Raw genomic sequence first — 23,028 nt, 5'->3', positions numbered from 1 at the left:
CAGATGGCACCTGCCCTGCGAGGATGGCTGGCGGGGCTGTGGGCTGGCAGGGCCGTGGGAGGGGGCTGTGGGCTGGCGGGGCCGTGGGAGGGGGCTGTGGGCTGGCGGGGCCGTGGGAGGGGGGCTGTGGGCTGGCGGGGCCGTGGAAGGGGGCTGCTGATCATGGTGAAAGGGGACATTTTCACTGGGTCCTCCTGGTCCGTGTCCTGCGTACTCGGAGTCACTGTGCAGACAGCTGCCCTTTGTCTGCCGGAGACAGTGCAGGCAGGGGAGACAGGTTGAGGGCTCTGACATGGGGCACAGGGACTCCGAGCCGAGGGATGTCAGGGCGGCTCTGTGCATCTGAGGCCTTTGCCCTTGCTTTGAGGGTCAGTTCATGTCCAAAGCACCTTAGGAGGCTGCAGGGATCAATACCCAATACACGCAACAAACTGGAATTGTTTACACATGACCTACATTTTGGACAGTTTATCAATAAACATGTGTGAACAACTGTTATTAAACATGTGTATGAAAGTTGGGCAGGGGAGGGGATTAGCCTATGAGGCGTTCAACCTGGGTTTTAGCCCAGTGCCCTTGGCCGAGCCTCAGCTTCCCACACTGCAGGGGGGTTTTAAGAGGACACATCCCCAGCTTGCGGCACTGAGCATGTGTGCCCCTGCCCTCGGCCAGCTGCCCACCTCGGGGACAGAGTCTCCATCCTCTCCCACCTGTGTGCAGCAGCGCGGGCCGAAGCCCAGCACATCTGGCAGCTTCCTGTGGATGGGACCTGGCAGGCTGTGCTGGTGTCCAGAGAAGGATGTTTGAAAGGTTAGAGACTGGCCGGGCAAGGTGGCTCACGCCTGTAATCCCAGCACTTTGGGATGCTGAGGCAGGTGGATCACCCGAGGTCAGGAGTTCAAGACCAGCCTGGTCAACATGGTGAAACCCCATCTCTACTAAACAGACAAATATTAGTTGGGTGTGGCAATGTGCGCCTGTAATCCCACCTTTTCGGGAGGCTGAGATGGGAGGATCGCTTGAACCCGGGAGGTGGAGGTTGACGTGAGCCAAGATTGTGCCACTGCACTCCAGCCTGGGCAACAAAGTGAGACTCCATCTCCAAAAACAAAAACAAGAACAAAACAAAAAACCCACCGCTAGAGACCTTTATTTTCCTTTCCATCCAGTTAATTCCAGACGAAACCCAGCTCTGCACCACTCAGTGCCCCCAGGTGAAGACGGTTTGCGGCTGTTCAGCAGCCATGTCTCCTGCCCAGGGGCTGCCCTGGGCTCCTGCTAGACCGTGTCCACCTCGCGGAGCGTGTAGTCCAGGATGGTGTCCTGACCCTGGAACTTGAAGTACCCGTGGAATTTCTTCTTCTGAAGCAGGAGTGGAAACCAGTAGCTGTCGTCGGGCCACATGTCCTTGAAGGGGATCTGGTCCAGCTGGAACCAGCATGGGTGCATTTCTGTACCGAGGGGGAAAGGGGAGGCACTGAGGTGCAACCCAAACTTCATGCTTAAAAACATGTTTTTTTTTGGCCGGGCGCGGTGGCTCACGCCTGTAATCCCAGCACTTTGGGAGGCCAAGGCAGGCAGATCACGAGGTCAGGAGATCGAGACCATCCTGGTTAACACGGTGAAACCCCATCTCTACTAAAAGTACAAAAAAATTAGCCAGGCGTAGCCAGGTGTGGTGGCTCACGCCTGTAATCCTAGCACTTTGGGAGGCTGAGGTGGGCGGATCACGAGGTCAGGAGATCGAGACCATCCTGGCTAACACGGTGAAACCCTGTCTCTACTAAAAATACAAAAAATCAGCCAAGCGTGGTGGCGGGCGCCTGTAGTCCCAGCTACTTGGGAGGCTGAGGCAGGGGAATGGCGTGAAGCCGGGAGGCAGAGCTTGCAGTGAGCCGAGATCGCGCCACTGCACTCCAGCCTGGGTGACAGTGAGACTCTGTCTCAAAAACAACAACAACAACCAAAAAAAAACCAATCATGTTTTTTTGTAGAGATGGGGTCTCACTATGTTGCCCAGACTGGTCTTGAACTCCTGGGCTCAAGCAATCCTCCTGCCTCGGCCCCCCACAGTCCACTGGGATTACAGGTGTGAGCCACTGCGTCTGGCCAGCCCAAACTTACACTGACTCTCTGAGGAGTTCACTGAGTGATCGTGAGGAACCTGATGATTGTTTGTATTTCATCCTCATGACCGTGTTTCTCATTTTAGGGTGGGTGCAGAGCAGGGGCGGGTACGCTGCTGTAGCCTCGGTGCAGAAACCACGCACGGCTCATGGGGCCCATGCTGGCACTGTGGGGTGGAGGGGGACGCAGGCTGCCCGGTGCCTGGCACTCAGAGATGGTTTGGGCGGATGGCCTTTCTCCCAGCCAGGAGATGGGACCTGCATAGTGGGGATGGGGAGCAGGCCCCATGAGACTCACCGTCGCTCTCCACGGGGGTCCCCTGGACGCTGTCTGTGCAGAAGACATGCACGTCCATGAGCTCAGGCTCGCCCACGAACTCAAACACGATCTGGCCCACCTTGTGCAGGGCGTCCACCGTCAGACCGCTCTCCTCCTGCAGCTCCCTGCAGGCAGAGGTGGACAGGGGAGGGAGGCCGTCAGGGCATGGCGCCATGCCCACACGATGGCAGGGAGGAGGAGCTGGGCATCTACACACAGCCCAGGGAGCCACCAGGGTGGATGGGAGCCCCAGCAGGATGTCATCCAGAATGCATTAGCTGGTCCCGACCTGCCTGAGCTTCAGGATCAACCTGAACTTTGAAGACACTGATTTTAGTTGAGAGGCTCTGGGGAGGGGCCTGGAGATGGTGTGGAGCCGCTGGTGGGAGGAATGCAGCTCTCGTTCAGTGCCCTCTGTGTGCCAGTGACAGCCCAGGCCCAGGGGAGTCCAGCCACTTGTCCACCGTCTGGAGACCTGAACGTGGCAGGGTTGGGACTGACCCCACTTCCTTCATTCCCGGTTACTTGCTTTTCCGTGGCTGAGCATCAGAGCCCACGCAGCGGTGGTTATGACCGCCGGGGCCCTGGGACGCTTGCTCCGGGAACCTGGGCCCTACACTCTGGGCCTGTCTGCCCAAAGAAATGTCTTTCCAGCCTGGTGCCTCTTCTCTGAGAACACAGGATGAAACCACAGGCTTCTATGATCTCTTTCCTGAAGGAGGAGCTCTGGTTTTAACTCTGGTCCCCAGGCTGACCACACGGGACACGTGGCCTGGGCCTCTTCCTGCGCCTTCTCGGGACCTGCTCCCCACGGCTGTGCCTGGAGGAGGTGTAAGGGGCCGACCTCACCACGGGGTGCCCAAGTGCTGCTGCGCCTGGGAACAAGCCCTTCCCTGCTTCGGGGCACACAGAGCCAGAAGGCTCCTCCGAAGTAGTCTAATGCTGTTGCTGATTCAAAAATTACTTATTTGTTGTAGACAACCAGGAAACAAAACACCATAAAGTCATCACCCAGGAATGCTACCATTTCAGTGTTTTTCCTTTGGCTCTTTCTCCTCTGTACATCCCTTAAGAAATGCAAACATTAGTCCTTAATAGCTTAAAGTTCAAAAATAAAAATGCAAACAGGTTGGGTGCAGGGTGGCTCACGCCTGTAATCCCAGTATTTTCAGAGGCCAAGGTGGGAGGATCGATCGCTTGAGCTCAGGAGTTTGAGACCAGCTTGGGCAACACGGCAAAACCCTGTTTCTACAAAAGACAAAAATTAGCTGGGCATGGTGGCACTCGCCTGTAGTCCCAGCTACTCAGGAGACTGAGGTGGGAGGAATGCTTGAGCCCAGGAGTTGGAGGCTGCAGTGAGCTGTGATCACTCCACTGCACTCCAGCCTGGGCAACCGAGCTAGACCCTGTCTAAAAAAAAAAAAAAAAAGGTTATACACACTTTATACCTTGGGCTTTGCAAGCAAGAAAGGAGGAGTGCGTGACATTCCACACCTCAAGGAACCCAGCTGGCTTCTCAACTCCTGTTTGGTATGGAAGAATAAAATGTTCCACCTTTGGGTTATGGTGGAAACCCGCGTTGGGCACAGCGGTGCTGCTGACCTCCCGTTCTGAGCGTTTGCTTGCTGTGCTCAGTCGGGTTCTTGCTCAGTCCCTCAGCAGACATTTCCCGGAGACCCACTCCATGCTGGGACCCTGGGGATGCACGGGCCACAGCCGCCGGGCACCTCAGTCTGCTCCTCCTACCATTCCCTGCTAATTTTTTTTTTTTTTTTTTTTTAGAGACAGGGTCTTGCTATGTTGCCCAGGCTGGTCCTGAACTCCTGGGCTCAAGCGATCCTTCTGCTTTGGCCTCCCAAAGTGCTGGGATTTCAGGTGTGAGCCACCATGCCTGGCCTAAATGGTCTGATTTAAGCATTGCCTCCTCAGCTTAAACTGCAGGGACTGGAGAGGAAACGGACCTGGAATGAGCATTTATTCATGGAGATGGCTAATTAAAGTTGGACTTGAGCTAAAAAATTAATGTGTGCTTCTACTTGTGGGGTACAAATGGCTCCCCAATTAGATGCAACAGAAGGGCTCAGTGGGGCCTCACCTGCCTCTTGGCGGCGGGCTGTTGCTTGTCTTAAAAAAAAAAGCGTCACCTCCCAATGGAATGTTGTGACTGATTTTGGTTAATCTTCCCCAGCACACGGCAGCGTAGGAAGCATCAAGAATCCGCTGGGAGACAGAGCTGAAGCTCCATTTCCCAGGCAGGGAGCATCAGGCAGGTGAAGATGACGCTGCTTCAGTTCTGCCCAAGTGTCTGCTCTATCCATGGCACTCGGTTCCCTAGGCGGAACATGGGGAACAGGATGAGAAATACATGAAACAAAAACACAGGGTGGTGCGGCGCCTCCGTGGCGTGGGGAGGTGGGAGTCAGAGGTTCCGGCGGGCCTGCTTCCCATCGCTGCTCCTGTGTCCCTGGCCTCGCTACTCTTTCGGATCAGGGATGCTGTCTAGAAAGGTCCGCTCACACCGTGCACCTGAAGCCCGAATCTGCATACCCCCACAATTCAGTACTCCCCATGTGCCTGTCCCCTGCCCCACAGAGGAGGGTCTGAGTCCAGCCCTCTGGACTGGGGCTAGGCGCTCAGGCCTGCCCCCTGCAGGCGAGCGGGGCGCCTAAACCGGCTGTTGGCCTGGGAGTTAGGGCCCGTCCTGGGGTCCTCCTGATAGAATAGCACTGGGTATTGCGTGAATAAAACAGGGACCAGCCTCCCCGGAGACCAGGCTGCCAAGGCTCCTCCCTGCCGCCGCCTCCTGAGCAGCAAGGGCCTGGGGTCGCCCCAGGAGCAAATCCATTCAGACTCGCAGGTACTGAAGCCCAGGGCCGTGCTGGTGGCCTGTGGCTGATGGTACGTCATCCCCTGAGGGTGAGGCTGTTTTCTGCTGGGTTCCCGGGCCCTGGGACCCCCTAAGCACCAGCCTGTCTGGCTCCAGTGTCCCCCATTCCTCACGCTTGCAGATGCTCCCCAACGAGGGATTTTTTTTTTCTTTAAGACAGGGTCTCGGCTGGGCACGGTGGCTCGCGCCTGTAATCACAGCACTTTGGGAAGCCGAGGCAGGTGGATCCCGTGAGGTCAGGTGTTCAAGACCAGCCTGGCCAACATGGTGAAACCCCCATCTCCACTAAAAATACACAAAAAAATCAGCCGGGCATGGTGGCGGGCGCCTGTAATCCCAGCTACTTGGGAGGCGGAGGCAGGAGAATCGCTTGAACCTGGGAGGCGGAGGTTGCAGTGAGCTGAGATGGTGCATTGTACTCCAGCCTGGGCAACAAGAGTGAGACTCCGTCTCTTTGGCCGGGTGCGGTGGCTCACGCCTGTCATCCCAGCACTTTGGGAGGCCGAGGCAGGCAGATCACGAGGTCAGGAGACCGAGACCATCCTGGCTAACGTGGTGAAACCCTGTCTCTACTAAAAATATTTAAAAAAAATTAGCTGGGCATGGTGGCAGGCGCCTGTAGTCGCAGGTGCGGGAGGCTGAGGCAGGAAAATGGCGTGAACCTGAGAGGCGGAGCTTGCAGTGAGCAGATCGCGCCACTGCACTCCAGCCTGGGCGACAGAGCGAGACTCCGTCTCAAAAAACAACAACAACAAAAAAAATGATAGGGTTTCACTCTGTCGCCCAGGCTGGAATGCCATGGTGCCATCACAACTCACTACAGCCTCGACCTCTTGGGCTCAAGCGATCCTCCCACCTCAGTCTCCCGAGTGGCTGGGACCACAGGTATGCACCACCACACCTGGCTAAGTTTTAAAATTTTTAGTAGAGAAGTCATCTTGCTATGTCGCCTAGACTGGTCTTGAATTCCTGAGCTTAAGTGATTTTCCTGCCTTGGCCTCCCGAAGTGCTGGGATCACAGGCGTGAGCCACTGCGCCTGGCCCGAGAATATCTTAAGCCTGGGATAGGAAGATTTCTTTAAAAGCATGTACAAAATGCTAACTATAAAATAAAAATTACATATCAGGTTATATTAAAATAATAAACTTGTTTATCAAAATATCACTAAGAGTAGGAGCCACTGAGTAGAAAATATTTGCAATATATATAATATCTGACAACTCACATCTAAAATGTATAAAGAATTACAAATAAATCAGAAATTGTGACCAGCCTGGGTAACAGTGAGACTCCATCTCTTTAAAAAAAAAAAAAAAAATCAAGAAAAGCTAACCAAATTCAACACGGGCAAAAGGCTTGAGCAGATACTTCACAAAGGGGGACATCCACGCGGCCCACAGACTCGCAAAGGGGGACATCCATGCAGCCCGCAAACACTGTGAAGATGCTCCCCTTTTGCAGTCCTGAGGGCCCACAGAACGTCCCCTACCAACATGGCTAAGATGAAAAAAGAGAAAGTACCAAGTGTGGTTGAGCATTTGGAGGAAGCAGAAGTCACGCCCCTAGCGGGAGTGTGAATTAGCGAAACATCTGTGGAAAGTGGCTTGGCAATCTCTGCTGAAGCTGAACATCTACAGTTTTCCTCCAAGGTGACTGTCCGCAGGGAAAGGTGCACACGGGCACCGAAAGACACGTCAGGACCGTTCCTGGCAGTCGCTTGCAATAGCTCCCAAGGGAAAGCCCCAAATGCACACCTGCAGCAGAGTGGGTGAGCTGCAGCAGAGCGGGTGAACTGCAGCAGAGCTGAGGACCTGCAGCAGAGCTGGGAACCTGCAGCAGAGCGGGTGAGCTGCAGCAGAGCGGGTGAGCTGCAGCAGAGCGAGTGAGCTGCAGCAGAGCTGGGGACCTGCAGCAGAGGCGGTGAGCTGCAGCAGAGGGTGAGCTGCAGCAGAGCTGGGCTGCGGGTGAGCTGCAGCAGAGCGGGTGAGCTGCAGCAGAGCGGGTGAGCTGCAGCAGAGCCGGGGACCTGCAGCAGAGCCGGTGAGCTGCAGCAGAGCGAGTGAGCTGCAGCAGAGCTGGGGACCTGCAGCAGAGCGGGTGAGCTGCAGCAGAGCGGGTGAGCTGCAGCATCGGCCTCTGCAGGGCATTACCCAGCAGCCAGAGGAGTCACTGCTGTGGCACATGTGACGCTGAAAAGAAGCCAGACAAGGGCACAGCCTCTAGGATCCTGAACTGTATTTGGGAACAGGCCGAAGTCATCAGCTGTGCTGGAGGTCAGGGTGGAGGGCAGGGTCCCACGGTCCACTTCTATTTCTTGATCTACATGTTGGTTAAACAGGTGGACCTGCCAGGCGCGGTGGCTCACACCAGCACTTTGGGAGGCAGAGGTGCTGGATCACTTGAGGTCAGTTCGAGACCAGCATGGACAACATGTGAAACTGTCTCTACCAAAAAATACAAAAATTAGCCAGGCGTGGTGGCATGCACCTGTACTCCCAGCTACTTGGGAGGCCCAGGCAGGAGAATCGCTTGAACCGGGAGGTGGAGGTTGCAGTGAGCAGAGATCGTGCCACTGCACTCCAGCCTGGGCTACAGAGAAAGACTCCATCTCGAAAAAAGAAACAGGTGGCCGGGTGCAGTGGTTCACACCTCTAATCCCAGCACTTTGGGAGGCCAAGGCGGGTGGATCACGAAGTCAGAAGATCGAGACCATCGTGGCCAACATGGTGAAACCCCGTCTCTACTAAAAATAGAAAAATTAGCTGGGCGTGGTGGCGGGTGCCTGTAGTCCCAGCTTCTCAGGAGGGTGAGGCAGGAGAACTGCTTGAACCCGGGAGGCAGAGGTTGTAGTGAGCCGAGATCATGCCACTGCACTCCAGCCTGGGTAACAGAGTAAGACTCCATCTTAAAAAAAAAAAAAAAAAAGAAACAGGTGGACCCACTTCTTAAAAACCCACTGTGCAATTTTCTATATGTGCATGACACTTCAATAAAAGTGCAAGTTACACTGGGCGCAGTGACTCACACCTGTAATCCCAGTGCTTTGGGAGGCTGAGGTGGGAGGATCGCTTGAGGCCAGGAATTTGACACCAGCCTGGGCAACATGGCAAAACCCTGTCTCTACTAAAAATAATTAGCCAGTTGTGGTAATGTGCGCTGGTAGTCCCAGCTACTCGGGAGGATGGCTTGAGCTCAGGAGGTCGAGGCAGCAGTGAGCTATGACCGTGTCACCGCACTCTAGCCTGGGCAGTCCTGATCTTATAGAATGATTCTGGGGAAAGACTGACAGGAAGTGAATCATTAAATATGATTAGAAAGGGTGAGAGTGCCGTGAAGGAAAGATACAGGATGAGATGTGTTAAGAATGACGCGTGGGGAAGGCACTTTCTTAGCTGTGAAAGCTGCCAGGGGTGGGGTGGGGGGTCAACCAGATGAAGAGGAAGGTGGGCAACAGGTTGGGGTGTCCCAGGGGCACAAAGTCAGGAGGGAGGGGGAAGGCAAGCCCATGGGGGGCTCAGTGGCTGACACAGGAGGGTGGCTTTCAGTGCACTGGGAGGTGTTAAGGGTTTAATGTGTGTATGTGTGTGTCTGTGTGTTGGGGGTTGGGGGAGACCCAGATGCAGTCTGGGAAGGGCCACCTGGCAGCTGTGTGGAGTGGGAACTGCAGAGGGGAGGGTGGAGGCGGCCAGCCCAGCTTCGGGCTGCTGCACCTGTCCAGGTGAGGGGGATGGATCCAGGTTACACCCAAGGATGGAAGTCACAGGCTTCCAGCTCTGTGCCTCAGTTCACCCCCTCAAACCCTGGTCTGACAGCAAGCCACCGCTGTATTCAGCATTGAGGGTCTGGAGTGATGGTCCCTCTGTTTGTGTAATATTTACAGAGGGTAGGAGGAAAGTTCCTTCGACTGTGACAAAGTTCAGAAGAAAATAAAGCAGGGCTGCCGAGGGGGCCTGTGCTTTGCTTGTCACCGGCAGGACAAGAAGCGGAAATCCAGCCACCTGGAGTTCCTCCGTCCAGCCTCCTCGCCCCGCTGCCTGCTCCCCTCACACCCCCCACTTCTCTGCACAGCTGGCGCTCCTCCAGCCCTCTGTGCTTCTGCAAATGTTTCCTTCCTCCCTCCTGCCACGCCCTCCCAGCCAACGTCAGGCCCTCGGAGCGTTTTCCTGGTGCCCAGTTATTCTCCCTTCCTTTCTCCCGGAGGCCCCTGGCCACCAGGTGTGGACCAGACCTCCTTCTGCAGGTCTCCTGAACCCGGCAGCCAGACGACACGAGAGCTCCAGAGGCAGGGACTGACCTGTTCCTCCTCATGTCCCCAGGCCCCAACACAGAGCAGCGCTACAGAAATCCCTGAGCTGATGGGCGGTCTTAGCAGATCAAAGACAAAGGGCTGGGCAGAAGAGCCCCCGGGGCCACCTTTCCTGTTTCCTGTGCTGTTGTTGCTCTGCACACACTCCTGGCAGGGACACGCTGGATGCCCGGCTCACACCCAGTGGTCCTCCTCCCCAGCTGCAGCCCCCAGCACAGAGCCTGTCGCACTGGCACCTGCCACAGTGACTGATCAAATGTGTCCACGTGGCTGCGGCCCGGGGTCCCAAGCCTTGGAGGGGAAGCACACACAGGGCTCTCCAAACTGAGGGTTGGGACCCAGGTACCCCGCGAAATCGGCTTAGTGGATTGCAATTGAAAAAAAAAGAGTCAAGCCAGTAGCTCACGTGTGCAATCTCAGCACTCTGGGAGGCCCGGGAGGGAGGATCGCTTGAGCCCGGGAATTAATGAGACACCATTTCTACAAAGAATTAAAAAACGAACTGGGCATGGTGGCATGTGCCTGTGGTCCCAGCTGTTCGTGAGGCTGAGGCAGGAGGATCGTTTGAGCCCAAGAGTTTGAGGCTGCAGTGAGCCAGGAGTGTGCCATGGGTGAGATCCCATCTCTGGAGGAAAAAAGAGAAACGAAGGGGAAAAGTAGAGTCCCCTTTTACGTAATAAGGGTGGCTACTGCAACTTATTTTAGCTGTACCTGCACACCTGAGTGTGTATACTCTATCAGAGTATAAAACGTATTTCTTACTGCAGGTTGTGACGAAAAAATTGGAAAGCCACTAGGCTGCAGCGTCTTGGCTTTCCTCCGTGCCAGGACCCTCTTTACTCTGCAGTTCTCCTCTCCAGGGAAGCTGGCCTACCTTCCTCAGAACAAAAACCTGAACGGGGGCTAATGTCTGTGCAGCGATGTTTACACAGAGGATCTCATTTACCCTGCAAGGGGTGAGGGGCGTCTGGAGGGCTGGGTGATCTTGGGTAAACGGCTCAACCTCTGGCTTCAGTTCCTTCCTAGGTGAAGCTGGCTGTGTTGAGGATGCAGTGAGACCTTGTGTACAGTGGGTGTGAGATAAAAGCGATCATCAGCTCCACTGAACAGGGGAACCAAGTGACTGACAAGCCCTTCAGTGACAGTGAGGGAGCCGGAGGGTTCAATTCAAGCCGCTGCACAGAGGCTTCCAGATACGCCCTGCAGGCCCCAGCACCACCGCGCCACAACAGCTAACACGCACTCAGCACGCACCACACACCACGCACCACCGCGCCACAACAGCTAACACGCACTCAGCACGCACCACACACCACGCACTGTTCTAAGTCCTTCGTGTTCATTTCCTCATTTAATCTTCACAAGAGTCCTAAGGGCTGCGGACTGTTCTTCATTCTGAGATGAAGACACTGAGGCTCACAGGTTAATCCCCTGCTCCAGGTCACTTAGCTCTAAGTGGTGAAACCAAGGGTGTGGCCCGACAGCCCGAATCCCTGTGCCCTGGGAAAGCCAGCTCCACGGCCAGACCTGCCCCGTCCTTACCTCCTGGCCCCATCCTCGATAGTCTCTCCTTCTTGCACTTTGCCTCCGAAGCCATTCCACCGGCCGGCCCCGAAGCCTCGCTTTTTCATGCCCAGGAGAACTCGCTGAGGCTGCAGGACCAGCACCAGGGTATAGAGCCTGGAGGCGCCCATGGTCCCTGGGTTCTGAAAGGAAGGTGAGAGGGCAGAGTCAGCCATGATGTTCGTGGAAGAGCCGGGTGCCAGGGGCCAGAAGGAAGGGGATGTGCTCTGGGAGGCAGTGGGGGGCGGGGGGTATGCTGTAATTCCCCAGCCCTGCCACGCGTGGCTTCCCTTGTGGCAGGTGGAAACCTGCCATTGAACCAATGATTTTCTGAGGTAGAAACAGAACCCAGTGGTCAGCGGGGCTGATCAAGTAGAACAGAGGCTGGTGCTACCTTCCTTCTCCACAACTCAGTACTCAGGTGCAGAGGACAACATCACCCTTCCAGAGCGCGCTCTTGCTCCTGCGTCTACCGCTAGGAACCCCCTGCCCATAGGCACACAGTGGGCAACAACAGTCCCCGTGCCTGATTGGCACCAAAATAACCACGCAGTTTCTCCTGTGGTCCTCAGGTCAGGCTTCAACTCTGGCCTTTGGATTAACAGGAGCTTCTTTCAGTCTAGTGGGACCTGGCCTCTCTGCAGCAGGCTTCCAGATTCCCAGGAAATGTGTGGCTGTAGACACAGGTCCACCCAGCCAGGCCTGGCTAGTCCTCCCTCCTGTGATAGGAGTTTATACCCCACTCACTCTGCTCCTACCGTAGGACCTGGCACCCGGGGGGGCACTGGAAGTCACAAGGGCCCTTCCTGCTCCCATAGGTGTGCAGGTCCAGGTGCAGAGGACTCTGAGGGCGATGCCTCTGCCAGGTCCCTGCTGGAAAAAGGACCCTGGAGAAATGCTGGAGGGCCAGGACCAACTTTCCTTTATTTATTTTGAGACAAGATCCTGCTCTTGTTGCCCAGGCTGGAGGAGAGTGGCGTGATCACGGTTCACTGTAACCTTGGCCTCCTTGGCTGAAGCCATCCTCCTGCCTCAGCATCCCACATAGCTGGGACCACAGGCATGAGCCACCACACCCAGCTAATTTCTGTATTTTTAGTAGAGGTGGGGTTTTGTCATGTTGCCCAGGCTGGTCATGAACTCCTGAGCTCAAGCAATCCACCCATCTCAGCCTCCCAAAGTGCTGAGATTACAGGCGTGAGCCACTGCGTCCAGCCAGGACCAACTTTTCGGAGGTCCACACCTGGCCAAGACACAGGGTTCAGGACCAGTGATCCTTCTTGGAAGTTGTGGTGTCTGAGAAAAGGGACCAGATGATAAGGAAGGGGGCAGGGAAGTGCTGCGGAGAGGAGGGCGTGGTATCTGGCTAGGGCTCCACCCCCAGGCCTGCGCCCAGGGACCTAGCAGAGGACAGGCATTTCTGTTTTCCTGCCCAAATGTTGCATTTCCCAAGCCCGCCACGTACCCGTCCTGTGCCTATAAAAAAACCCCAGATCCTAGTGGGCAGAGACACAAGCCGCTGGACGTCAAGAAGACGTGGAAAGCACACCAACAGGCACCAGCAGGTCATCAACTGGCGGAACCATGAGTTTGGCAGGGGCAATCAGAGGAGAGCCCAGGCTGCTCAACAGCCCGACTCCAGGGGAAAATCACCTTCCCACTCCAACTCCCTTCTAGCTCCCCCATCTGCTGAGGGCTAATTCCACTCATAAAACCTTGCACTCACTCTCCAAGCCGCCGTGTGATCTGATTGCTCCGGTATATCAAGGCAAGAAACCCGGGGATACAGAAAGCCCTCTGTCCTTGCCATAAGGCAGAGAGTCTAACAGCTGACTAACACAGGCCATCTACAAGGCTAAACTGAAAGAGCACCCTCTAACACATGCCTACTGGGGCTTCAGGAGCTGCAAACATTAACCCCTAGACACTGCCGTGGGGTGGGAGCCCCTCAGCCTGCCTGTCTGTATGCTCTCCTAGAGGCTTGAGCAGCGGGGCACTGAAAAAGTGACCCACATCCCCATCGCACGCCCTTCGAGGAGGACAAAGGAACCTTTCCCATTTCACTGAGACTGGGTCCTGGTGGCGGAGGCAGGTCAGACAGGGTAAGTGGGTTTATGGCTGAGTTTCACACGAGGCCCGTGTACTTTGTCCCGACACTGATCTGTTCCTGCCAGAAGCCATGGTTTCCACAGTAAATTTTTGTGATTTACTCCTGGTCTCCCCCAAGCCTCCGCCCCGCTCTCCCGATCTCCCCCAAGCCCCCGGCCCCGCTCTCCTTGTCTCTCTCCCAAACCCCCGGCCCCGCTATCCTCGTCGCCCTCGAGCCCCCGGCCTCGCTCTTCTGGTCTCCCCCGAGCTCCCGGCTCCGCTCTCCCCCAAGCCCATGGCTCGGCTCCCCTGGTCTCCTGCCGCCCGCTGGCCCGGCTCCCCACCTTGGTCCCCACGACTCCTGGGATCCCCGGGCACGCTTTTAGTACCTGCACCGCCACTTCCGGGGGCGGGGCCTCTGACCGGAAGCGAGGCCAGGCACTTCCGGCGCCGCACTGCAGGCGCGGGGAACACCCATGGCGGGGTGAGCTGGGCGCTACTGGTGTGCGTGCAGGCGGCGGGAGTGGTTGGGGTCCGCTCCGTCGCCTTCCTGGGTCCTGGCCTCGGGGCTGGGTGCCGAGCGCTGGGCACCGTCGCCGCACTCAGCGAGCGCGACAGGGGCGAGGCCAGGATTCCGGGTCGCAGTTCCCGGGGAGGAGGGCGCCCTCAGGTCTCCAGGGGCAGGGCCGGCGGCGCCGTGGGGAGGCCGGGGCCGGGGGCGGAGTCCAGGTGCGGGGGCAGCGCCAGGGCCCAGATCCAAGGCTCTGGGGGCGAGCCCGGGGCGGGAGTCGTTTCGTGGGCCGGGTAGCTCCATTGCCCACGCTTCCCGGGCTGTCGAGTGGGCTCTGGCCCCCGGGACCGGCCTGTGCCATTTTCTCGGGAGCCCCTTAAGCCAGGGGAAGACAGCGACTCACGGTCAGCAGTCAGTGCCTCCTGGCTGGTCAGCACGCTTTGGTGTTGCAGAAGCTAGAAGCTTTGGCCTTGGAGCCATGGGGGTAGTAACTTTTATTTGTTTATTTAAATCAGAAAGATGGACATGGAGACCGGGCTTCGTGGCCCACACCTGTCATCCCAGCACTTTGGGAGTCTGAGGCAGGAGGATCGTTTGAGCCTAGGAGTTCGAGACCAGCCTAGGCAATACAGTGAGATGCCGTCTCTAAAAAAGGTTTTTAAGAATTAAAAAAAAAAAAAAAAAATTAGCCCAGGCATGGTGGTGCACACCCGTAGTCCCAGCTACTCAGGAGGCTGAGGTGGGAGGTTCACTTGAGACCCAGAGGTTATGGCAGCAATCAGCTGTGATTGTGCCACTGCACTCCAGCCTGGGCGCCAGAGTAAGACTCCGTCTCAAAAAAAGAAAAAAACGACATAGAACTTACTTGGTGAGGTTTTCTCAGAGTTAAACGAGGGGAGGTGTGTATAGCTTCCACCTGCTTGGCTATTGTGGGCTGTGAATAAATTGTTACATTTATTGTAACAATTGTCCAGAGAGTCTTGGAAATTGTCCTTCAACGATTGACACAGGTTTAGTTCAATTTTATTTAAGACATGTAGGTGAGAGGATTGTTTGAGCCCAGGAGTTTGAGTCAGCGTTGAGCCATGACCTCACCACTGCACGAGACCCTGTCTCAAAGTAAAAAAAAAAAAAAAAAAAAAAAGAAAGAAATGTGACAGGCCAGATCCTCTGTACTAGCTGCCAAAGCTCCGGAACTATGTCACTAAGGCAAGGATCTGTCCTTACGAGGTTTTCTTGCAGCCTCTCAGAGTCCAATGAACATTTTTGCCAGATGAGAAAAGAATATTACTTTAATTAATTAATTTACGTATTTACTTATTTTTTGAGACGGAGTCTCGTACTGTCGCCCAGGCTGGAGTGCAGTAGCACAATCTCGGCTCACCGCAACCTCTGCCTCCCGGGTTCAAGCGATTCTCCTGCCTCAGCCTCCTGAGTAGCTGGGTTTACAGGCACGTGCCACCACGCCCGGCTAATTTTTGCATTTTAGTAGAGACGGGGTTTCACCATGTTGGCCATGGTTGGCCAGGCTGGTCTCGAACTCCTGACCTCAGGGGATCCACCTGTCTTGGCCTCCAAAAGTGCTGGAATTACAGGTGTGAGCCACCATACCCGGCCCCCTAATCTATTTTTATAAGGACATCATTCCTGTTGGAATAGGGCCTACCCATATGACCTTGTTCTAACTTGGTCACCTCTTTCAGGTGTATGGGCGTATTTGGGTCCTGTCTCCGAATACCCCCATATTCTGAGGTACCAAGGGTTAGGACATCAACACATGAATTTTGCGGGGACACAGTTTGGCCTGTGATGCCTGCTTTCCGGCTGTGTAGCCTTGTCAGTTCACCTCTCCTCCTGGGCCTTGGTGTCCTGTCTCTAGAAATGAATGAGTTGATCTGAGGGCCCTCCCAGCTCATGACCTGCCATTCTGTGTGATGCCAACCTGCCTGCTCCTCTTCTCTCCCACCAGGTACTTGAAGCTGGTGTGTGCTTCCTTTCAGCGTCAATGGTTCCACACTGTTGGGAGTCGCTGCAAGAATCGGACAGGCGCTGAGCACCTGTGGCTGACCCGGCATCTCAGGGACCCATTCGTGAAGGCTGCAAAGGTGGAGAGTTACCGGTGTCGAAGCGCCTTCAAGCTCCTGGAGGTGAACGAGAGGCACCAGATTCTTCGGCCTGGCCTTCGGGTGTTAGACTGCGGGGCAGCTCCTGGGGCCTGGAGTCAGGTGGCGGTGCAGAAGGTCAACGCCGCAGGCACAGGTGGGCCTCTGCACTGCTGTTGGCACCTTCTGGCTACCCTGAGGCTGAGTGGGCATGGGCAAGCTGCCTCTGCCAGTGGATGTGGGATGGTGGAGCCCTTTTTTGAAGGCGCCCACTTCCTAGTGGGTGGTTTAGCAATGGTGATGTTAAAAATAGGACGCTGCCATTTTCAAAATGAAAGACAAGGTAGAAAGGTGCAGTGAACATGGAAATCACCTAGCATGAGACCGCCCGCTGGTACCGGCACCAGCACGGTGGTGTGCATCCTTCCAGGCTTGTGCTTGCATAGACCCCTCACATTTTCAAAAGCGATGTTGTGCCATACTTTCCTTGCTAATTTGCAGCCTTGTTGGAGCTATTTTTGCTTAATAATACATATATATATGTATTTTATATATATATATTATTATTTTTTTGTTTGTTTTTTTCCCGCCCCAGACGGAGTCTCACTCTTGCCCATGCTGGAGTGCAATGGTGTGATCTCAGCTCACTGCAACCTCTGCCTCCCGGGTTCAAGCGATTCTCCTGCCTCAGCCTCCCGAGTAGCTGGGATTACAGGCGCCCGCCACCGCACCCGGCTAATTTTTTCTTTTTGTTTTTTTAAGTAGAAACAGGGTTTCACCATGTTGGCCAGGCTTATCTTGAACTCTTGACCTCATGTGATCCTCCCACCTCGGCCTCCCAAAGTGCTGGGATTACAGATGTGAGCCACGGCGCCCGGCTACTCTTAATGGTGTATTGACATCTCTCCCCAACAGCACAGCTAAATTTCCAAGTCCCGTAAGCCCTGGGGCTTCCTGGTGGCCCCACTGGGGCTGCTCCCTCCAGAACCTAGAAGAGGCTTCATGGCCAGGGCTATGGATTCTCCGCTCTGGGTGAAGCTGAGATGCAGTTTTCATCTGTTTTATATCTTAGGGTTTTGAGTAAGATTTTCTGTATAAAAAGGTTCCCCTGAATAATGAGATCAGCCAACCGCTCATACAACTGAAGACACTGTCGTCATTGGGAAAGTTTCATCCTATTCCGTGTAGTGCTTGCACCGTAGGTTCTTTAACCAGCTCCCTCACTGTGGCATCGAGGTTGCTTTTGGCTTTTGGCTGGGATGCGTGTGCTGTGGTGAATATCCTTGCCATTCATGTTGCCTGCTGTAAAGCCAGGGTAGCTGCATGCACTGGCATTTGAATAGGGTGAGACAGTCCACCCAGAGCTCTCCCAAGTCTCTCCCAAATACCTTAGAGTAGGGACACTGGTCCCCATTTATTGGTGAGGAAACTGAGGCTCAGGGTTTCATGACTTGTTGAAAGTGCAGACCTGGAATGCTGGTCCCCTGGATCTGCACATCCGCCTCACTGCTGGTTTGCGGTAGGTTTGCCATGAACTCTTGGTGTCTATCAGCATCCCCTTGGGTGGCCCCTGCCCATACCTAGGCCAGGATATGCCTCTTCGGGCTTTCAACAGCATTTTTTTTTTTTTTTGAGATAGAGTCTCACTCTTGCTCAGGAGTGCAATGGCGCCATCTCGGCTCACTGTAATCTTTGCCTCCTGTGTTTAAGTGATTTCCGGCTAATTTTTGTACTTTTAGTAGAGATGAGGTTTTGCCATGTTGGCCAGGCTGGTCTCGAACTCCATACCTCAGGTGATGTGCCCGCCTCTGCCTCCCAGCATCCTCAAGGTGCTTCCTGGTGCTTCCATTGTGGTCGGCCTGAACAGCCTTTTTATTGTTTTTCAGCTCAACATTTATTGACTAAATAAGTGAATTTGTGTTGGAAATGTCAGTTCCTTTTCTTATTGCTGAGCTTATCACCATGGAGTCCTCCTAGTAACTGATTTCAGTGGTTTCTGTTCCCCTAAGTGCTCTTGAGATGAAGCAGGAGAGTGGCCCAGTGTACCTTGTAGCAGGAAGTGACAGAAGGAGAGAGCGTGAGTGTGATCTGCCTGGGCTTGTCCTCCCGGAAGTCACAAGCATGCAGCCAAAGCTGTTTGCCTTCGGTGGAAATTTCCCAAGGTTGTAACATGCTGGATATTATAGGAGCGAAAGCTCAGGAGCATCAAGTGAGGGGTGAGGCCGGACGCAGTGGCCACACCTGTAATCCCAGCACTTTGGGAGGCCAAGGGGAGGATCACCTGAGGTCAGGAGTTCGAGACCAGCCTGGGCAATATGGTGAAACCCCCGTCTCTACAAAAAATTAGCCAGGCATGGTGGCATGTACCTGTGGTCCCAGCTTCTTAGGAAGCTGAGGTGGGAGGGGTTGCTTGAGCCTGGGGAAGTCGAGGCTGCAATGAGCTGAGGCCGTGCAACGGAGTGAGGCCCTGTCTCACACACACACACGCACACACACACAAAGATAACTTGCTGATATTTGAGGAACACCAGTTATAAAACTAAAAAGATGCCATTGTGTCATCTTACCTAAAACAAGACTTGTTGCCTATAACTGATCTCAGCATCTGCCTCCCCCTCTTCTCACTCTGTACCTACATTCAAAGCCCCCCCTTCACAAGCCCAACGCCCCCATCTCCCCAACAGTCCCCTCCACTGGGAGGGCCGTAGTTCTGTTGAGAACTTGTCAGAGTTGATAAGCTAAGGGTACAGTCACAGATTTTCTTGTTCAGTCTGCTTAACAGAAAGGCTGTTCCAACAGTAGGGAGAGAGGAAGGGACCGTGTTTCATTCTTAGTTTAAACATTGGAAGTCCAGGTATTTTGAAGATTACCTTATTTTTCAAAGGCGAAACCCCTCAATCTTCAGCCCAGGAAAATGGGACACCTCACGCCTCATTTTAGCTGGGTCTCCTGAGTAGCTGAGACTACAGCTAATTTTTATATTTTTTTTGTAGAGACAGGATCTCACTATGTTGCCCAGGCTGGACTAGAACTCCTGGGTTCAAGCAGTCCTCTTGCCTCAGCCTCCCAAAGTGCTGGGATTTTAGGTGTGAGCCACCGCACCTAGCCAATATGTTTTTGTACATTATTTTGTATCTGTTCATTTTCCTCATCTCTTGACTTGTTTCCAGTAGTTTCTACATTGAAAGCAATTGGATTAAGCTGGAGAATGGATTTATTGATTTAATCCAGAGGCACTTTATGTACTAGTATATTATTTTCTTTTTCTTTTCTTTTTTTTTTTTTTTTTTTTTTTTTTTTTGAGATGCTCTGTCGCTGAGGCTGGAGTGCAGTGGTGCGATCTTGGCTCACTGCAGCCTCTGCCTCCCGGGTTCAAGCGATTCTCCTGTCTCAGCCTCCCGAGTAGCTGGGATTACAGGCATGTGCCACCACACCTGCCTAATTTTTGTATTTTTAGTAGAGACGGGGTTTCCCCATGTTGGCCAGGCTAGTCTTCGAACTCCTGACCTCAGGTGATCTACCCGTGTCAGCCTCCCAAAGTGCTGGGATTATAGGTGTGAGCCACTGGGACTGGCCTATTTTCTGTTTTAGTTTATCAAAAAGAGCACTCAGAGATAAGAACCCTTTCACAGAGAGTGAGCCTTGGGTAGTGAAATGATACCAGATTTGGAATCAGAAGTCCTGGTGCCTGGCACAGGTCTGCCCATGGCTGAGGATGACTTTAGGACAGTCACTTCCTGTCTGGGCCTCAGTTTCTCGGATGTTAAGGCCCGCCACCTACCCCACCATATGTCTTTATAGGATGTATAGATAGAGAAGGCCTGTGTTTACCTATTTGCACGTTAGCTCTTTGCCCTGGTCTTGACATTTTATTTTTATTTCATCACTTTGTTACATGTACTGTATTTTTGTGAAAAGATTCAGGGTGTAAATAAATAACACATTCACCATTTCTTCCACAGATCCCAGCTCTCCTGTTGGCTTCGTGCTTGGGGTAGATCTTCTTCACATATTCCCCCTGGAAGGAGCAACTTTTCTGTGCCCTGCTGATGTAACTGACCCGAGAACCTCACAGAGAATCCTCGAGGTGCTTCCTGGTGGGAGAGCAGATGTGATTCTGAGCGACATGGCACCCAATGCCACGGGGTTCCGGGACCTCGATCATGACAGGCTCATCAGCCTGTGCCTGACCCTTCTCAGCGTGACCCCAGACATCCTGCAACCTGGGGGGACATTCCTTTGTAAAACCTGGGCTGGAAGTCTGAGCCGTCGGTTACAGAGGAGACTGACAGAGGAATTCCAGAATGTAAGGATCATGAAACCTGAAGCCAGCAGGAAAGAGTCATCAGAAGTGTACTTCCTGGCCACACAGTACCACGGAAGGAAGGGTGCTGTGAAGCAGGGAACTTCCTGGCCACACAGTACCACGGAAAGAAGGGTGCTGTGAAGCAGGGAACTTCCTGGCCACACAGTACCACGGAAGGAAGGGTGCTGTGAAGCAGGGAGGATTTCTTGTGCCATTTTCGTAATGGTCATTAGCTCCTTTTAAGCTAGAAATGTAGCCTGAGCTCCTTCCTGAAGAGTTCCTGGGAGATTTGAGCTGATTTTGGAGATGGAGCAGGACAAGTGGGGAGTCTCTCTCTCTCTCTCTCTCTTTAACCAAAAAGAGATGACAAAACTAAGTTCAGGGGCCATGGAAAATGAAAAAGTCCGCTATATTGTGATTTGTGAAGAGAAAGTTATCAAGAGAAAGGTGAGGATGGAAGGATGGAGAAAAACAGACTGTGGGAAGGATCAGAAGGAATCCGCCGAGGCAGCGATGGGTGTGCCCATGTGTGCCTTGACGGGACTTCATCTTATAGACTGTTAAACTGTCACACAGAAACAGGCTTTCCACCCCTGCTCTGAGAGCGCCATGCACAGGTTTCCAGTTCTTAGTGTGGCTGTTTAAAGTAGAAAATCTGGGGGCTGGGTGAGGCCACTCATGCCTGTAATCCCAGGGCTTTAGAAGGCTGAGGCCGGGGGATTTTTTGAAGTCAGGAGTTCAAGACCAACCTGGGCAACATAGCAACACCCCCCATCTCTACAAAAATGAAAAACCAAAAAGCAAACCAAAAGAAAAATCTGAAATTTCCATCTGGGGATTAACTTCTGTCTTTCTGGTGAATAATACAGCAATTCACGCATTCTTCAAGCAGCAAAAGTTCCCGGAGCAATTAGGGAAGACGTATGGTCTGAATTTATGCATGCGGTGGGTGTGCTTTGGTTTTTGCTGGAAATTTGTATCAGTGTCTGGGCTCCCAAGAACATAAAGGTAATTGCCAAAGCAAGCAGTGATGTGGTGTGTGTATTTTCTTTTACTTTTCTAGGAACTTGACGCAGCTGTATATTTAATAAAATAATAGAGATTGCATTATTTTAAGGGACTTCCATGCTTTGAAGTTTTGTTTTTTTTTTAAAACTGGCTTCCTCAAAGCCATTTCCTGGAGGTGCACTCATCCCTCAAGAAGAGTTTGTTGACTGTAACTATGATTAAATTCCAAGGACCAGTGGGGGAAGTCTGGAAACCCAGGAATCTATCTCCATCAGGGATCTGGGGCTCTGTCCAGCTCCCCAAAGGAAACTGCAGGTCAGATGTTTTGATTTTTTTTTTTTCTTTGAAACGGAATCTCACTGTCGCCCAGGCTGGAGTGCAGTGAAGTGATCTTGGCTCACTCCGCCTCCCGGGTTCACCCCATTCGGCCTCAGCCTCCCGAGTAGCTAGGACTACAGCCGCCCACCACCAAACCGGGCTAATTTTTTTTTTTTTTGTATTTTTAGTAGAGACGGGGTTTCACCGTGTTAGTCAGGATGGGCTTGATCTCCTGACCTCGTGATCCGCCCGCCTCGGCCTCCCAAAGTGCTGGTATTACAGGCGTGAGCCACCGCGCCTGGCCGCTAGATGTTTTGACTTTTCATTTCATTTCTGGTTGCAGTCAGGTTGTTAAGTCCAGGGATTCTCTTGCCTTACTCCACCTCGTTCTCTTCTCATTCCATTTCATTCCCGGGGCACACAACTTGGAAGTCTTTTTCTTTTTTTTTTTTTTTTTGAGACGGAGTCTCGCTCTGTCGCCCAGGCTGGAGTGCAGTGGCGCAATCTCGGCTCACTGCAAGCTCCGCCTCTCGGGTTCACGCCATTCTCCTGCCTCAGCCTCTCCGAGTAGCTGGGACTACAGTCGCCCGCCACCACGCCGGGCTAATTTTTTTGTATTTTTAGTAGAGACAGGGTTTCACCGTGGTCTAGATCTCCTGACCTCGTGATCTGCCCGCCTCGGCCTCCCAAAGTGCTGGGATTACAAGCGTGAGCCACCGCGCCCGGCCTTGGAAGTCTTTTTCTCTGAAAGAAGGAAAATTCATTGCAGACCCTTAGGAACAGCATCTTCTTAGAGGGAAGCCAAGGGCTGGGCAGAGATGGGAGGAGGAGAGGAAGAGAATTTGGAAACGAGAAAGGCACACTCTTCTCAGGAAGGCTCCAATTTGAAGGATAGACAAAGGTTACCATAATAATGGGGCCTGACCTCACCCCGTTGGATGCTGTGCCCTGGCTTGCAGAGCACTGGGAAGGTAGCCTGGTAGCATAAATTGCATTTCTAGTGGGCCCAGAGAAAAGCAAAATAACGGGTTGATTCAAGCTGATACTGAGTAGCAAAATTTTGGGAAGAGTCAACAGTGCAAGTTTGTCCGAGGAGGCTACCGTGGGCGCGGCTATTCTACACATTACGGCGCGAGGCGAAAGCCTTAGTGGAAGAGCGTCCTGCGCAGGGCCGGGGGGGGCCCCCCCGACTGCGCCTTGGCTCAGCATTCGGTTCCGAGTCCTTTCCGTGCGGAGTCTCCCGGGGGTGGCGGCTCCGGGTGCGGACGCGGAGTCCCCAGGACCAACCGGTGCGCAGAGTCGGTTCTTTACGGCCCGGTTGCCACCCAGGTCTCGCGAGAGCGCAGGCGCAAGTGTCGCGATAAATGGGCGCGGGCGGAGCGGAGGGAGATCCGAGCTGCGGCAGCAAGCTGGCCGCGGGCGACTGAGGTGAGCGGCCCGGCTTGCGCGGGCGGCGGGGTCCCGGGTTCCCGGGGGTCCCGGGAGTGGCAAGG

At 53.9% G+C, this 23,028-nt stretch overlaps 3 protein-coding genes across 9 annotated transcripts in view; 2 read left to right on the top strand and 1 right to left on the bottom strand.

The window, feature by feature from the left end:
- Positions 1 to 1,121: 1,121 nt before the first annotated feature.
- Positions 1,122 to 13,708, bottom strand: NUDT1 (nudix hydrolase 1). 3 transcript variants are annotated; one of them, XM_003278688.4, is made up of 4 exons: positions 13,680 to 13,708; positions 11,182 to 11,345; positions 2,425 to 2,570; positions 1,122 to 1,451 (listed from the first exon to the last, which is right to left on the bottom strand). In XM_003278688.4, exons 2-4 carry the CDS (start codon positions 11,331 to 11,333, stop codon positions 1,279 to 1,281), a joined length of 471 nt encoding a protein of 156 aa, XP_003278736.1. In that variant the 5' UTR covers positions 11,334 to 11,345; positions 13,680 to 13,708; the 3' UTR covers positions 1,122 to 1,278. The 3 variants fall into 3 exon arrangements, with proteins under 3 accessions (XP_003278736.1, XP_030657211.1, XP_003278737.1); XM_030801351.1 differs by having other exon boundaries at positions 13,635 to 13,699; XM_003278689.4 differs by lacking the exon at positions 13,680 to 13,708 and adding an exon at positions 12,856 to 13,098.
- Positions 13,709 to 13,731: 23 nt separating this feature from the next.
- Positions 13,732 to 21,327, top strand: MRM2 (mitochondrial rRNA methyltransferase 2). Of its 2 annotated transcripts, XM_030801350.1 has the most exons (4): positions 13,732 to 13,774; positions 15,771 to 16,060; positions 19,866 to 20,291; positions 20,342 to 21,327. In XM_030801350.1, the coding sequence occupies exons 1-4, from the start codon at positions 13,767 to 13,769 to the stop codon at positions 20,398 to 20,400; spliced, it is 783 nt and encodes a 260-aa protein (XP_030657210.1). In that variant the 5' UTR covers positions 13,732 to 13,766; the 3' UTR covers positions 20,401 to 21,327. The 2 variants fall into 2 exon arrangements, with proteins under 2 accessions (XP_030657210.1, XP_030657209.1); XM_030801349.1 differs by having other exon boundaries at positions 19,866 to 21,327.
- A 1,541-nt stretch (positions 21,328 to 22,868) lies between these two features.
- The window catches only part of MAD1L1 (mitotic arrest deficient 1 like 1), a 408,034-nt gene continuing 407,874 nt past the window's right edge, over positions 22,869 to 23,028 (top strand). For 2 of the 4 annotated variants that reach the window (XM_030801341.1, XM_030801338.1), the window contains exon 1: positions 22,887 to 22,963. The gene's annotated coding sequence lies outside the window, so the exon portion shown is untranslated. Of the gene's footprint in view, positions 22,964 to 23,028 lie in introns of all 4 variants that reach the window. The other 2 variants (XM_030801339.1, XM_030801340.1) reach the window with 2 other exon arrangements.

The sequence above is a fragment of the Nomascus leucogenys genome, chromosome 20, assembly GCF_006542625.1.
Source record: "Nomascus leucogenys isolate Asia chromosome 20, Asia_NLE_v1, whole genome shotgun sequence".
Taxonomy (NCBI): domain Eukaryota; kingdom Metazoa; phylum Chordata; class Mammalia; order Primates; family Hylobatidae; genus Nomascus; species Nomascus leucogenys.
The sequence above is the reverse complement of the archived record's forward strand: the minus strand, read 5'-3'. Positions and strand labels throughout refer to the sequence as shown.